The sequence below is a fragment of the Nyctibius grandis genome, chromosome 6, assembly GCF_013368605.1.
Source record: "Nyctibius grandis isolate bNycGra1 chromosome 6, bNycGra1.pri, whole genome shotgun sequence".
NCBI classification, from domain to species: Eukaryota; Metazoa; Chordata; class Aves; order Nyctibiiformes; family Nyctibiidae; genus Nyctibius; species Nyctibius grandis.
In genome coordinates, this window is record NC_090663.1 from 15,061,577 (window position 1) to 15,078,100 (window position 16,524).

The 16,524-nt window shown below is 37.7% G+C and overlaps 1 protein-coding gene across 4 annotated transcripts in view; it reads right to left on the reverse strand.

The window, feature by feature from the left end:
• The window catches only part of SLC2A9 (solute carrier family 2 member 9), a 112,920-nt gene that overhangs the window by 24,191 nt on the left and 72,205 nt on the right, over nucleotides 1–16,524 (reverse strand). For all 4 annotated transcript variants that reach the window (XR_011048360.1, XM_068402785.1, XM_068402786.1 and 1 more), the window contains one exon: nucleotides 16,235–16,310. Coding sequence is in view for 3 of the 4 variants with exons in the window: in XM_068402785.1 (XP_068258886.1) it covers nucleotides 16,235–16,310 (76 nt within the window). In the remaining variant the exon portion in view is untranslated. The remainder of the gene's footprint in view (nucleotides 1–16,234; nucleotides 16,311–16,524) is intronic.

Here is a 16,524-nt window from a genome sequence, read left to right on the forward strand (position 1 = left end):
GGATCTTCTCCTTGCATGCCTTTGCTTGATCTACATGCTTATCTTTTGCACTACCCTTACTCTTGGACAGTTGTGAATACATCTGTAAGTGCTTTATAGTGAGGCATCATCATGTAGCTCCTTGTGCTCAGTGGCACTACACTTACTTAAACACATGCACCAGAAGCTGTCCTACCAGCAGTACGAGATAGCAACTTGTAAACACATAACAGGACATGCTCATGACACATGGTATCAGATATTCCTCCATTCCAGATCTTTCAGATGCAGAGATCATGAATATATGCATAAAAGAAAGGCAATGTGATGCAACAAATGGCTATATATGTTAGTAGGCATCACTCTCTGTCATCAGCTAATGTGACTTTTTGTGAGAACATATCTACAATGAAGCAAAGGCTTCAACTGAACTTTCTGTCCCAAAGACTGACAGTATAAATTACACCAAAAAAAAGTACAGAGCAAATAGATTTATTTACTCCTACTTTATACATAGGAAACTGAGATATGGACAGTTTAGGCCATCTAAACCCCAGCTTAGTGTCTTTCTACAAGCCATATGTAGTACCTGAATTCTGTGACTAAAAAAAAGTGACCTCTCCCAACAGCACTTTGAACATGTGGAATAAACAGCTGAACAGGCATATAATAATGAAATTTAAGTAACACGTGGTCTATCAATCTTTGGTGGCTTCCAGTGCCTACTGTATCGTACACTTGAGATTTGAGTTCAAATCATAAGACATGGCAGGCAAAACCACTATCACATCTGTTCTGTCAGCATCCGTTTTAGATCTCAAATGCCATGCGAGGCAGTGGTTTGCCAGGGCACTTGCCCCTTGGAGAGAGGAACTGAAGGACTAGAAACACAGAAATCATGTAATATGATTTATTTATGATCATTTATTCTGTCATGCCTTTGCTGTAGGACAATCTACAGAGGTGTTGCTGTTCCTGTCAGTATAATAAAAAATGCTGTTTGAGACCCATTTGGGAAAATACACATTGTACAAGAGAGGAAAAAAGCCAGAGGCAAAAAAAAGACGAAAAAAAAGTACAAAAGGACAGAAACAGATCAGAAAGCATAAATGTTACGGAAATAAAAATGCATGGGCACTATCTCAGAAAATTGTTCCTTGAAATTAAAATGTAATCGCTAGATACATATTAATCATCACTAAAATGTATTATTAGTCACACTTGCCACAAAAGCTCTTCAATCTAATTTGGAAAATAATCAATTAATCTAGTGATGGTAAAAATAGTATTTTGCAAGGTCTGAAAAAAAAAAAAGAAATTAACAGCTCCTCTGTGCTCTTTCAAATGTTCTGTAGAGGAATGGGTCAGCCGGTCTAGGGAAGTGATCGTCCCTCTGTACTCGGCACTGGTGAGGCCGCATCTTGAGTACTGTGTTCAGTTCTGGGCCCCGCACTTCAAGAAAGATGTTGAGGTGTTGGAGTGAGTCCAGAGGAGGGCGACCAAGCTGGTGAAGGGTCTGGAGGGTCTGTCCTACGAGGAATGGCTGAGGGAGCTGGGGTTGTTTAGCCTGGAGAAGAGGAGGCTCCGAGGTGACCTTATTGCAGTCTACACCTACCTGAAGGGAGGTTGTAGTGAAGTGGGAGTTGGCCTCTTCTCCCGGGCAACTAGCGATAGGACAAGAGGGCACAGCCTCAAGCTTCTCCAGGGGAGGTTCAGGTTGGACATCAGGAAGAATTTCTTTACAGAAAGGGTTATTAGACATTGGAATGGGCTGTCCAGGGAGGTGGTGGAGTCACCATCTCTGGATGTGTTTAAGAAAAGACTGGACATGGCACTTAGTGCCATGGTCTAGTTGACAGGGTGGTGTAAGGGCAACGGCTGGACTCGATGATCCCTGAGGTCTCTTCCAGCCTGGTTGATTCTGTGATTCTGTGTGATTCTGTATCCTAATAGGGTTGGGAGATAAAGTACTGTCGAAATGAAAGGCTTCAGTATCTGCAACTCAAGGGGCAAAAGACAACTCTAGAGGGCAGCTGTGGGAGAGAAGCAATGGAAGTGAGACACAGATCCCGGAAAAGGACTGCTGGAAAACCAACCCAATATACTTCAGTGAGAGAGCAAAAGGCTGTTAGTTTCTACCCAGACCTTAGCTATAAAACAAACAAACGAAAAAACCCCCCCAGCCAACCAACTAAAACCCCCCAAAATCCCCACCAAACCCCATGGGAAAATACACTGCAGGAGTACTGCCAGTGAGGGATGCAATGCAACTACTGAGGTTCTTCCATCTCTATGGGTCTACAGATGATAGAATAAGAATTTTGCAAAATACATATCTCAGTCTTTAAAGAGGTGTTCTGTACATCGTATTTGATAGAGTAACACCCCAGCAAATAACATTACACAGTCAGATATGACAGTTGTATTGCCCAGCTAATCCTGTTGAGAGAACTAGGAGCAGAACGTGCGATAAGGGTGTACTGAGTCACAGCTTCGTGCTACAGACTCCGCTATCTGTCTCCAGCTCTTCTCCAGTGGACAACTGTTGATCTCATCTACCACTGAATTAAGCAAAACAGGTACTTCGCTTGTATAAAACAGTATAGTTCATTAACCACATTAATTTGTACCATTTGAAGACCATGGTCTTTTCTGCCTTAAAGGTTAGTTGAATGAAGAACATTTAAGGCTAAGTCAGTCTATGGCAAACCAAAAGTGCAAACCATAACACCAAATTAGAAAACATAAATAATACAAAACCTGTCAAAACCCAGTAATATAATAATGAGTAGCTATAGTTATTAACAATCTAGTTTTTAATACAATGTTGTGTAGAAAGGGTTTTTGCATTTATTAACTGGCCTTTGGTTTAGCATCTATAAAACCTGTTACTCAGCATATAGAAAGCCAGTTCTGGAGGTATTACGAAGAACTTTGTTGCTGCAAGGTAACCCATATCATTCAGGGTAAAAAAATAAACTAAGCCATGGTGCAGAACAAAAATATTGATATACGCTCTTGTAACATCATTGGTTAAAATGTTAATTCTCGATTCTCAGATAATTTACACTAAAATGCTTGACATACAGCAAGCCTATTAGCTACTGTGGAAATCAAACAACAGTCTTTCTACATCCATTTAGGTAACTATTTCTAATGCAGATATTCCATGTAATTTTGTAATGCCAGAGACATAAGAATACCCTTATCTGAACCATCTGATAATTTCTTCTTCAGTGAAATTCTCCCCCTCTTGAATAATAATTAGTGCATTTTCCTATAATTTTTAGTTCCATAAGGCAGTGCCCTCAAGCAGAATTTTATGAGCAGTCATTTACTGACTGAATCTTTTTTCCCTGAAAATTTGTTTAATGAAGGCAAAATACTTACTACGTAACTGATGAACCCAAATAATTTCAGTACTTTTAAGATACCATTCTTTACACGAGTTATAATAATTCCTTTTAAATACAGCTGTTTCCTGGAAGCCTGAGTAATATCTTCAATTTTTAATAGCTTTTCCTTTTTTGCTTTTTTTATTGTAACAGAAATCAGCAGTCCAGACACAGGCCATTCTGCCAACTGCTGTACAAATCCAATACATCTTTTTTTTGTGTTTTGGTAACACTTTCAATCTGGTGGGGTATTTTGTGATTTTTTTTTTTTTGCTTATTGTTGTTGTTTATTTTCTGTGTTGGCTTTTTTTTTTGGTAAAAACTGAATTAAATTTCTACTGTGGTATTTAGCAATATTCCTTTTTGCTTCACCATTATAATTCTGCATAACTACTGAAGAATAAAATACAATTAAAAAATACAGTCAACTTTTAACTGCATGTAAATAGTCTTTTAAATATTTCTGCTGTATTTTCAGACTCACTTTATCACAGTACCCTAATTATAGCCTGACTTTCTGTTCTATTTGAACATGAAAAAAAATGTCTTTACTGAGCTATGACTAAGAGTCTTTATGATATAATTAATTTGATAATTATTCTCAGTAACAATGATGATCAGACACTGATTAACATAAATTCTGTTAATATTACATTACTAAAAACAATTATCTCAATGGCAAGATCAATGACGAGAGAGTTTTTACTTTAATAAAAGCACAGAAGTGTCCCTTACATTTTCATCCACTATACAGTTGACAGTATCATGGAACTACCTGAATTAAAGACTCACAAGTGTGATCAGTCCTAGGTAAGTGAAATATTCATACAGTCACATCACTATGACAGGACTGAAAACAGAAAAAACCCAACCCCTATCTAGTCTAGGCTTATTACTTCTACAATAATCTACTGAAAGAAATATAAAGTCATCAGACATGATTTCCCTGTCAGGAATTCAGGTTGACAGCCCATTAGCACAAAATGCTGCTGGTTGTGAACCTATGCAAGCTAAAACAGTCTGAAAACTCAGTGTGCCATGTCAGGCTTTCCTCATGAAATATTTTAACAAACAAATTAATCATAGTAGCAGTGCACAATTACATCATTGTATAGCTACATTCGTCCTGAAGGACCCCAAGAGTAAAAATAGTGGATCAAATTTTTAGAGAAGCTTGGACACAAGAGTCTCTCCCTGTCCTCCTTCTCCTGTTTAAGATGGGTAACAGACCACGTCTTCACTGTTTATGATTTCTGGAAACTGTTGAAGTCTTTGGAACATGGTGCCTCAAATGCCAGCAGTTAAAGAATTTGGCTGCTGCTCCAGTAATGGTAGGCAGGGTATGGAGAGCAGTAGAGACAGAACTAATGAATGTAGGACAATAAAAATATTTTATTTTCCTTACTGTGGCTGATGACAGCCAAAATAGATATGGCAAATAGCCATATCTGTTTGCTACCAAACAGAAAGGAAAAAGAATCATAGAATCATAGAATCATAAAATCATTTTGGTTGGAAATGACCTTTCAGATCATCAAGACCAACCATTAACCTAGCACTGCCAAGTCCACCACTAAACCATTTCCCTAAGCACCACATCTACACATCTTTTAAATACCTCCAGGGATGGTAACTCAACCACTTCCCTGGGCAGCCTGTTCCAGTGCTTGGTAACCCTTTCAGTGAAGAAATTTTTCCTGACATCCAAGAGAGAGCCTTTGACTAGAAGTATCAGATTGAAGAAAGACAGTAACAGTCTTGCTGCAATGAAAGATAAACATTCTTTCTGATGAAATTCAGAAAGAAGTCATCAAAGCCATAACTAAGTGTTCCCAAAAAAGTGAAGTTTCCGGAGCAGGACAGATAACATCTGGAGATTCAAAGGAAACAACTGCTTACTCGGTCAAACTGACACCAAATTGTTCATGCAGCTGTCTTTCTGACCTATTTTTCCCCCTGAAAGTCTCCTACTGCTGTTTATTTAACTTTCTATGTAGTAGGCTGGCTATCAGGAAGCACTATCTAGACCATAGAGCAACTTTCTCTGCAGCATAAAACTAGTAAACACTTGCATTTAAATACTAGCCATGGAGCTTAGCCAAAAATAGATGAGATAAACTTAGAACTTTCCTTTGCTGTGCATTCTGCCTAGGCACAAGGAAAAGAAAGTATTTCTATTGTCTTACATTTATTAGTTCTACATCTACCATTTATAGATTTATTAGTTTGCACTTTTGTAAGTATAAATATTTTATACTAATTCACAGAAGAAACAGTGTATTTTTTACTAGGCTTTTTATATCCAGTCCCTATTAATCTGAATAATGTACCTAAGTCACTTATCAGATTCTGAATAAATCAATTTTTCACGGTTACATGAAACTCTAAAACACATGGGTGCATTTTTCCAGCAGTAAATTTCTTAAATGTTGGAGCTGTGAGCCATCAGCAAGTAATTAATGATCATCCAGGAAAACACTCTAGTTCAGCTAAGAGGAGTGCTCTCAAGTGTCAAAGCATTCACATTTTGAAAGCTTCAATTAAGATAATTTGTGAAATCTATTGTTAAAGAGATAAAGTTCATAAGTTTTGCTGCTGCTAAGAACTCCATGTGTCATCTCCAGCAATTCCTATATCCAACAGATATGGTTTCCTTTCAAATACTAGGGGTTCATTTTTCTTTAGAATGCCCACTAGTTACAAAGAATTGATATCACTTCTGTAACAGAACTGTTAAAATCTACACATTTACTCTATGCTACTCTTTAAAGAGAGAGGCATTCAAACAAAACATAAAACAGGTATTAATCCCAAAATACATGTTGAACAACACCATATTTAATATACTCAAGGGGCATGTTATCTTTCCCCCAAAAAACTTCAATGAAGATGCAGCCAGATTGATAGCAATTCTAGTTTTTTTTCTGAACAGCCCAAAACCTCAGTTTGTTCACTGAAAGGCAACCAAAAGAGAAATTCTCATGTCAAGCCCTTAAACTTCCCATCCTTTCATCTCCTTGACTTAGTAGTAGTTGAAAATACTCCTGCCCCCAAGAGTAGGCAGAAGCTTTTTCCATTGCTAGAGAAAACCAGAGATGGAAAGGTAAATTAGATCTCCCGCTGCGGTGCTTCACAGCCCACATAAATTAAAGCAACGGCATTAATATGGCATGCCATGATGGGTGGCAGCTTGGAGGCTAAAATGCCAACCCTAAGACTACTTGTGTTGGATGGATGGAAGTCTGCAGCAATGGAGTGGCACAATGGGCAGGGGATGGGACCAGAGATCCCTCAGCAAATCTTCAACTGAGACTGGTACGTATTGCATAATAATTACGTATCTCCAGGTTATTATGAGTTCCTGAACTGAACTGTAACTCATGTTTGGAATATTTAACTACTTTTAGTGCAGCATGTTTTAAATCTACTGTTGTGCCCACAAAAGCCTTACAACTATCAACAAACCAAACCTTTTCTTAAATACCCAGGAAAACTACAGGTTATTTCTGCACAAATACCCTTCTTATCTGATGCGGGAACTATTTGGCATTATGAAAGGATGTTTACCTGCTGGAAAGACTGTAAAGGCTTCTAGTTTACAGAATAAAAGACATTTTGAAAATTAACCTAAACTTTCAAATCTACCACTTTTTAATTAGATATATAGCAGCATGGGTTTATTTGTTTCTTTTTAACGTGATACACTTTTGTAGTACAAAGAGTCATTTTTTCCCCACTCAATCAACCTCCAAACTCTTTCTCAAAGTGTACTAAAAGAATGCCTCCGTGGGAGGCCACGAGCATCAGAAATTCTTACATCCCACTCTAAGTGGAGAAGCTAACACAACATCACACAAAGCTGCTGTAAATGCCTATTTCAGGCAATAATACTGATGCTGCCTTTCATTTCGGTACTTTTATGTCTCCGTGTGTGCTATCACACCTTTGTTTGTGTTTCACATCCAAGAGAAGATTTTTTTTCTTCCCTGATGGCATTTCAGATTGAACAAACCTCATGACTTTCAAAGTGACCCTTTTATCACAACTGCTCCGCTGTCAATACAGCTGCATGTTGGCATTCAGAGTAAGAGCACAGGCTGATTTAAACTTTAAATATCAAAGTATCTTTGATACACCTCAGGGCACAGCACTGATTTCCTCCAAGTTTTCTTTTGCTTACTTCATAATGTCAATTTAACACATGCTGAATATACCATTATCATATTTCTATTGTGTATGTATTCAGCTGTGCTAGGGAAGACTTCACTCACACTCCGTTAACCATGACAAGTATTATAAAACTCAATTATAAGATAAAACTCTCAAAAAAGACACAAAAAGTAAGGGAAACATTTTTGTGAAATGTTCTGGTTTGTTAATGTTTCTTAGCTGTGTCTGAAAATGCAATCGCTATAAAAAGCAACAGTTGAAAAATGAAGGTCTCGCTACCATAAAATTATTATTTTTTCAAATTTCATCGGAGAGTGAATTTTATTGATTTCCCTTTTCTGTGATGAGAATGTGACTGGAAACATACCACTGATCGGATTTTGTCATCCTTATACATACTGAATAGGAACTTATTTTAAATGTAGGAATTGAAGCAAAATCACACTGGTTCATGTTTGATCCTGTTCACATGAAATTCAACTTTACACAAACTCCACTGAAGTCAGCAGGACTTCTTCTGAAGGGAAGTGCTACTCATCCACAGAAATACGTACAGGATTTAGGACCAGAATAACTAATTCTAAGATGTTACACAGTGTAAAACAGTGAAGTCAGATGCCCTGAAGCCACTGTGTAAGGATTAACCAGACACTCCTGCTTTCTTCTCACTGTAGCACCACTGATTTAAAAACAGCAGCTATTGATGTAAATTAAGTCATGGGCTAAGTGCCCTATGTAATGACCAGCTAGAAAATCCTCTCTGAGAATAAGCTCATCTTCGCAGGCTTTTTGACAAAGGGAAAAAAAGAAAGTCTTTAGACAGAGGATCAAGCATCTCACTTGGAGATAAAGGAAGAACACAGGACTTGGGAGACAAAGGAACCCAGGATCAGGCTGTATCATGTGGTTCAAATCCAATCCTCGGCTGTTTCAGGCAGTATTTCACACAGTCCTTTTAGAAATCTATAAAACTTGGGTGTTTAGCTTCTCCTTTTGCTGTTTCCATTGAGAAGCTGATACAGAACTCAGCTCCTCTAGTAGCTCGGAGTTTTCTTCCAATTTCTATTCTAAATTTATTCATGGCTAGCTAGCACCTAGGTTTGGGGTTTTGTTATTTTGTGCAGCAACATTTAAATTCAGCTTATTCTCTCTTCTCAGTATTACCCTCCCTTCTGCCCATGTATTTAGAAACGAAAATCCTATTCTCAGTCTTTTATTGTGAGACACTATAAAGCTATTCTATATCTTTTCATATAAAAATCTATCTTCTTCACCTTCACAGTAGCCCTTCTTTGCAGCCTTCCTGGCAAACTGCTGCATGAGCACTTTTGTGCTCCAACATTCAGCTCTAAGTCTTCATCTCAAAAATGATGACATGACACATGACAACACAATGAGCATTATTCACACTACAATACAGAGAGACAATGCACGACAATATGACGCATTAGGCCTCTAAGAAAATATGTAAAAGAATGTGCATATAGAGTGTTAATATAAAACAATCTTTCAAATGACTTAGATAAAATATAAACAGCTACGGAGAAGTTTTCCATGTGACACTTACAGTTATCATTCTTATATTCTTCCTTAGCTAACTGGCATTTTCAGACATCCATAAATCCTCACCCTGTTCCTGAGTTTCTAAGCTTCTTCTCTCCAACTGCCTGCGGTTATACATGTCCTATTACTAGAAATGGGTAAACTGTGAAAGATGAAGTGAGATTTCAGACAAATCACTAATCTCAAACTTGAAGTGCTACAAAAATAACACAAATTTCCTGCACAAAGATGGCTTGAGTTATGATAATCAAGCAATGGATATAAGAGCAACTCCTCAGATTTCTGGAACTTCCCCTAGTGTTACTGCTTGCTGTAATAAAAGCTGATTTTTTTCCTTCCAGAGGACTCCAAGGAACTCTTGGGGAATGTTCCCTGGAAGAGAGAACGTTACCGCACGCCTGCCTGGGCACATATGTGGCTGACCTCCCTCACAGCTACAGTGGTTGAAGGAAGGGCAACACGCTTGTCCCACACAAATACCTTTTACAGGTCTCACTGCAACAACAGGTTCTTGGGTTATTTCTACTTATTCCCAGTGGTAAAATAAGTCCAGAGCCACCAAATATGCAAAGGTTTGATTCAAGAGAGACAATACTTTTTCAATTTCTAAAAGAAGGTGATAAAGGAAGGATTACTTCAAAGCTAGGTATGTTATTAAAACGGTCCACCTCCTCCCAGCCTTTCATTTAAAGACAGGCATCATACCTAACCTCCTCCACCATGATTTCCTTTCCCTTCTCTGCAGCATTGCCTCCTCCATTTATCAAAACCGGATAAAAGGACGTTACACTTAAAACAGAATATTCTTCTAAGGAAGAAATATTAATAAGTCCCTTCATACAAAGATAATGCATGGAAATGCTTTATGCCAAGTTTCCAAAGTTCTCAGGGTCTCGCTGTATCTTTGTCATGCTTATTTCCATTGGGAAGGTTATCTGGAAGTCCATGACAACATTGCTGTAATCCCCAACTGGGGGGATTTTTCCCCACACGTTCCACCATCTGGGGTGAATCTCTTGACCCATGGCAGAACAGACATTCTCTGGTTCAGATGAACATTTAATTGTTTTATACAAATTGGAACAGCAACAAAAACAAAGACTGAAAGATCATCATCCCAGAATATGTGACAGCCTCGCTGGCAGGTGGGGTCACATCCCCGCAGGAAAATAAGGAAATTGTCCATGTATCAGACACATTCTGGGTCAGTTGGTTTTGTTGTTGTTGTTTTTTGTTTCATTTTTTTAAACTATTTGGCTCTTAGATAAAAGGGGTCAATCTCCAGCAGCTTTATAAAACTATCTCAAATCACCTAATGCACACACATGCATATAGATATTTTTCAATTCACCCAGCAAAATCAAAAATCACTTGTTTGCACAGCAACTGTTGCAAAGGCACAATGGATGAACTGGGAATTCACGTAAATAGATAAAAATAAGCAGAACCTACAACTTTTTCTGCTTAAGTCAGGTTTTAGTGTGGTTTTCCTGAAACAGACATAGATTCTGCAAGCACAGTTCAACATGCTTCAGTGTCCACAAAGAGGCAGCCACACAGGTTTAATTGAGAAAGCAGGGTTAACTGCTTTTAGCTTTTTCTTTCTCCTTAAATAATATCTAAGACAAGGTTAAAGACGGAAGACATTTTGCATGCACCATCTATCACCACCCAAATTTCCAAGGAGCCACACGTTATTTACCCACTCAGTAAAGGCATTCCAAATCAATGCATTTGCTCATGACGCCTAACCCGAATAGCACTAATGCTTCGTGGAGACATTGAAAAAGTTCTCTTATTATTTTTCTTTGATTTGTTTTCTCTGTTGATTATTTTTTTGCTTGTTGTCTTCTTAGGAACCAGAACCAATCCCCCCAGTCCCTTCTGTTTATTCTTTGCTGGGTGGCACTTCCTTCAGTTGAAATGTGTCATATCTATTTCAGGTCAAATGTGTGATGAAGAAAAACATCTCCATGAAGCTTCTGCCTTTTTCTTGAGGTGAAAATGTAAAATTATTTACTAACATGTCCCCACAATCAAAAGTAATATCGGAAAGCAGTATGTTTCTCTGCAACCAAATACCTTCACTTGTGTGTAATTAACCAAATAGGCACAATGAAGCAACTGTCTGAAATGGTGTGGCTCCCTAATCTATAAAACAATAAATGATTTTTGAAGGCTATTTTTCTTTCAGATCATAGATTGACTATCTTGAACATAAGGGTCTCTTTAATTTTTAGTAAATGAATGAAAACTTTCTGCTGTTTGTCTTTCTTTTGATACAAATGAAGAAGTACCAAATCACACGCATGCCTGAACATACCTGTTCATAGCATTACTGTTTCAGTCCCTAGCAATATGCCTGAAAAACATCTGCAAGCTGAAAAGCCGAGTTCAGAAAAATGAAACAAACAAAAAAACCCCCCAGTTTATAGTAACAGCTGATCCTAGCTGTAAAGGAGCAGATGGGACTCATCCATATGCTATCAGAAAGTGGGAGAGCACACAACATCTAAGCTATCAAGAAACTATCAGATGTTCTAACAAGAGAGAAAAGATTGTATTTTTAAAGGCAATTTTATGCTCTAGAAGGTTATAGCAGTATTTTTATAAGCTCTATTCCTCATGTTATTTACTATTTTCAGATGGGATAATTCTTCCAAGTACCAACAGCTCAATGAATGTAAACTGAATTCATCCTAGATGAAGATCTGTATCTGTATTACAAACCATGTGGGATTTACTCTGAAGAATGCTGAAATGCTCTAAATAACTACAGGAGGAATTAAATGAGATACTGAGTGTTAGTAATACCATGACAATAATACCTGTTTAACCAACAGAAACAAATGACGCTCACAACTTCTACAAAAGGCTAAAAACATTAAAAATCTGCAACTTAATAATAAAGAATATGCATTAATTTTCTTGGGGAAAAACCCTTTTACTGACCAGAAAGGTGGGAAAGTTATTCCTAAACTTCAGCCTTGTCTCATTAAACTACCAGAGTGCTATAAAACAATACTAGATATTAAAGTGTGAAATTTTCCTGTTAAAGTGGTGTCATAAAATATCACTGAGAAGGCGGCAATAAGAAATAGCCACTCAGTCCAGAAAAACCTGGGGTGATAAGGTAAAAGTCTACAAGATCACAAGAAACTTGAAGAGGGAGGAAGGGGACTGTTTGGTCCATTTCCTTCAATGCAAGACCTAGAGGGCATCACACAAAGCACAACAAAGGATGAGTTTATGAGAGGTGGTAAATATGTAGTTTTCTTTGCAAGAGGATGCTAAAATTTTGCACAGTTTCAGATGGAGAATGAACAAATGCATGGAAGACTACAAAAATCTTAGAAACTATGTCTCAGGAAGACCCTAAGCCAAAAAAAATGTGTACTGGTTCTGGAAAAGTGTCTCAACTGCTTGCCCTGTTTGTACCTTTTGCTAGACACTAACAGCCAGTGCACTGGAGATGCATTCACAAATATGTTCTTTTCTACTTGCTCCCTCTTGCTAAAACTCTAACATTAGTAGGAAATGAAGTACTGTGATACTCCACTGCCATTGCACACTTCCCCGAGAAAGAAATTAGTTCCTTAGTATGTGTATGATATATATATGTCTGTCACATATAGGGTATCTTAGTACTCTGTCACAGTATACTTCTGAACAAAACAAAGCTGATTTTAAATCAATTGATAATTGCTTGTGAGTAGTACTTCCCTATCTAGGAAGACCCAGAAATACAGATTTCCCATTGGACTACAGAGTTCTGAAATAAGACAGCAGAAGTACAAACTACTCAATTTTGATCTTTGTGTAGTAATTAAGGACTCAAAATCCTTGGTAGCCTGCTCAACTGTGTATAAGCAAAAAGCTTTTCCTTATAGTCACTCTGCATCTTTCTTGTTTCAACATATGCCTTTTGTCTCTCAAGCATTCCACCACGTAGCACTCACAGGAGCCCGGCTCTGTCATTGCAATACCCTTCTCACAGGTGCTGAGGCTGCTCTTAGGTGCCCCAAAACTGTCTCTTCTCGAGGCTGAATGAGTCCAGCTCACTCAGCCTCTCCTCACTGACTTGGTGACTCTCCAAGGACTTGCCCCAGCTTACTGATGTCTTTCCTATACTGGGGGGAGGCAAAACTTGACACAGTAATTGCACTCAAATATTGAAGTTGTGCCTTGTGATACAAAAAGCAGTGGATGCAAAGTGGATGTCTCACTTTTTGATAATATTTTCTTCAGAAAAAAAATGTATATGTTCTCTTCTCATTCATTCATCTTAAAACATGGCTAATAATGGAAGTTGCTTTCATATTCTGAAAGAGAACTGCTCCCAGCTAAGAGGTAGCAAAGTAGTTCAGATCTCCTAAGCCCCACTAAACGGAACAGAGAAGTTTCACTGAAGATAAACCTGGCCCTATTAAAGTCAGCTACTGATTTACAGAGGAATTACAGAGATATTGCTACTGATTTACAGAGGAATCAGAATATGATTCTTTGCAACTTCTCAACAGCTGAAGTGTCAATTACCAAAATTTTCATTAAAAGTAAATCAATGTTCAGTGCTACTGAGATATTCCCACTATTGTCAGGTAGTACAAATGTTTGAACACACACTGGAAAGGTGGAGAGGCCAACTAGGTAGCTGCTGGTACAGTTTTCATGTTCTTTGGCTTTAAAAGCAATGAGCACAATGAAAAACACAAAAGAAGATTTAATTTTAAAGATTTTCTGATCATAAAAGTCATATCAAACAAAAGCTGTTTGTCTTGCATGTATCTGCAAACACTTTGCTCCAAAGAGAGTGCAAAGTACAACAGAAAATCCTGAATAGCATCAGTAAAGGGAAAGAAGCTAAATGAAGAAAACCAGAATCCATTCTGAAGAACGTTAAGGTGAAGGAGAAATACAGAGGGTTAATCTTAATATGCTGAAAATATAATATATAAGAACATATTTATCTGCAAATTGTAAAAATCTGTTGAACATGTCTGTAATGTGGGAAAAATTACAATTTGGTTCAACAGCTTTTTAGAAAAAACAAAGGTAAACGTTGCAAGCAGCTGCACTTAAATTGTCTGAACTACTTAAAACACTGGAAGGGAAGTTTTCAAGAAATTTCAAGTCAACATTTGACTTCCCTTAGGGATTCAAAATGCAAGCGCAGTTCTATTCCACAGAATTCTTCTTTCAAAAAAAATCTCAGTCTAAGGAACATACGTCAGCAATACCAGAGACTTTGCTGAACCTGAGATTTGTCCTTACAGAAGGAAAAAGGGATTGCAAGATTTTTTGCAGTATTTGCCTTGCAAGAAAAGCTGGAGATGAGGAAGGAGAACAGTCTTCATAGGCCACGTACAATCCAACATTAGGTGCGTTAATGACCCTAGTTAAGCCTGTTTGACTTGTCTGGATTCCAGTCAGCTACCATATGCAAAGGAATAAGCACAGAGATTAGTGACAAACTATTTTCCCAGAAGCAAAGGGAAAAGGAATATTTTCGTCTTCTCCCCATTTTCCTCTAAAGCAGCATAATTTTTCTTCAGCTTTTCCAAAAGAGGATCCACGGAATTACAGCAATGTTTCATTAAAGTCACACGAAACATCAGCAACTTTTTCTTTCCCCAAATAAACCACCATCAACTAATTAGATCACTTCAGTGGTGAAGATGTATAAACAGTTGATTAATGTTTAATGTCAAACTCTTTATAAAGAAAAAGAGGCAATAAATGGTGCACGAAAAAAACCAAGAACTCAAGGGAACTGCAGTCTTACTTTCAGGTTTACAGCAGAACACTTGTGAAAAAACTCCTAAAAAGCAGCTGATTTTTCGCCTTTTTGTGGAGAACAGTTTGTGAGAGAATCTTTGAAAATTTAAGCACTGTTTTGACATCTTATTCTCTCTGTGATTTGAATTTGGATTAAATTCCTCTTTACCTATCTGCAAATAATTTTTGTTAACATTTCATTATTTGATAACTGCAGGATCTGATTCTGATCCAGTATCTGAAGGCTAAAGCAACACTGTTTAGAGAAATATTACACTAGGCAAGTATTTGCATATTATGCATATCTATTAAAATGTGTTTTCCGAAGATATGATGCAATTAGAATCACAGGATAAACTGGGTTGGAAGGGACTTCTGAAGTTCAGCCTCTGGTTAAAGCAGGGCCAGTTGCTCATGAACTTGTCCAGCTGAGTTTTGAATAGCTCTGAGGATGGACATTTCATGGCCTCTTTGAGCAACGTCTTCCAGTGTTCAGTGTAAATTTTTTTCTCTTCTATCCAGTCAGAATTGCCCTTGCTGAGACTTGACTGTTGCTCTTGTCTTTTCATTCTACACTTCTGAGAAAGGTCTGGCTTTATTACTTTTTTATACCTTAAACATGTTCTTTGTTAAAGAAAATGAAATTAAAAAGTTACAACCTGTGAATACTGGATTGTGTATAAAGTTGTATTAATCTCAAAGTAATCAAAACTGGGCTGGGGAAATAGCTCTGATTGATAAACTCATTACAACCCTCAAAAACAGTTACCTGAGGGCACTGGATTTGAAATGCATGCAATCAGTAGAGAACTGCCAGACAAGAAGCAGCTCCACCATCAGGACATCTACTTTTCCATCATCTTCCTAAAGAGAGTATGTGTAAACCCTCTTGCACAACACTTCTCTATCTTGGGAAAGGAAGAGAAGAAAGGAACCACACACAGCTGTCCCCTTCTTCACCCTCCACCAGTGTCACATTTGCCCAGCACTGAACTGCTAACACAAGCATTGATAAATAAAACACTCAGCTTCCAGTCTGAGAGTTTTTTACAGATTTATAAAATCATAGCGATCCTACAATAATAGCCAACATTTTAATTGGGTACTGATTGCAATTTAGGCACTAGTTCTCAATTATGCTGACAGCTAAGTGCGACTGCCTGTGTACATCGGTTTTTATCACAAATGTTTCTCTCACTTTGTGTTGCTATCACCTTTTATTGTCTTAGACCCCTTGTGGTCTTCAGATAAGGGTAAAGTGAAGTTTCCTACAAGCAATTTGTTAACATAGTGCCATTGCAAAAATACCTGTGCTTTGATGTACAAAGAAACGTGAAAAAATATAGACATACCTGGTCCAATGCAGAATGATGCAATGATTGCAAGGATGCAAAATATACTGAGGTAAGGAAGCCAATGCACGGTTTTCTGGATAAATAAAATACATTCATGTTAAGTATATTGCATGTATCACCCACTTACCCAACTATGGGTAAAACTGTCTTCATAATAGTTCATGATACGCATGAATCTTTGAGTTAAGGAGGCTGAAGGTGACAAAGCCCCTATGGTGTTTTAATGCAAAAATGGCTATGGCTGACCACAGTACATTGAAACCAACAGATTCACAAAGAAACAAGAG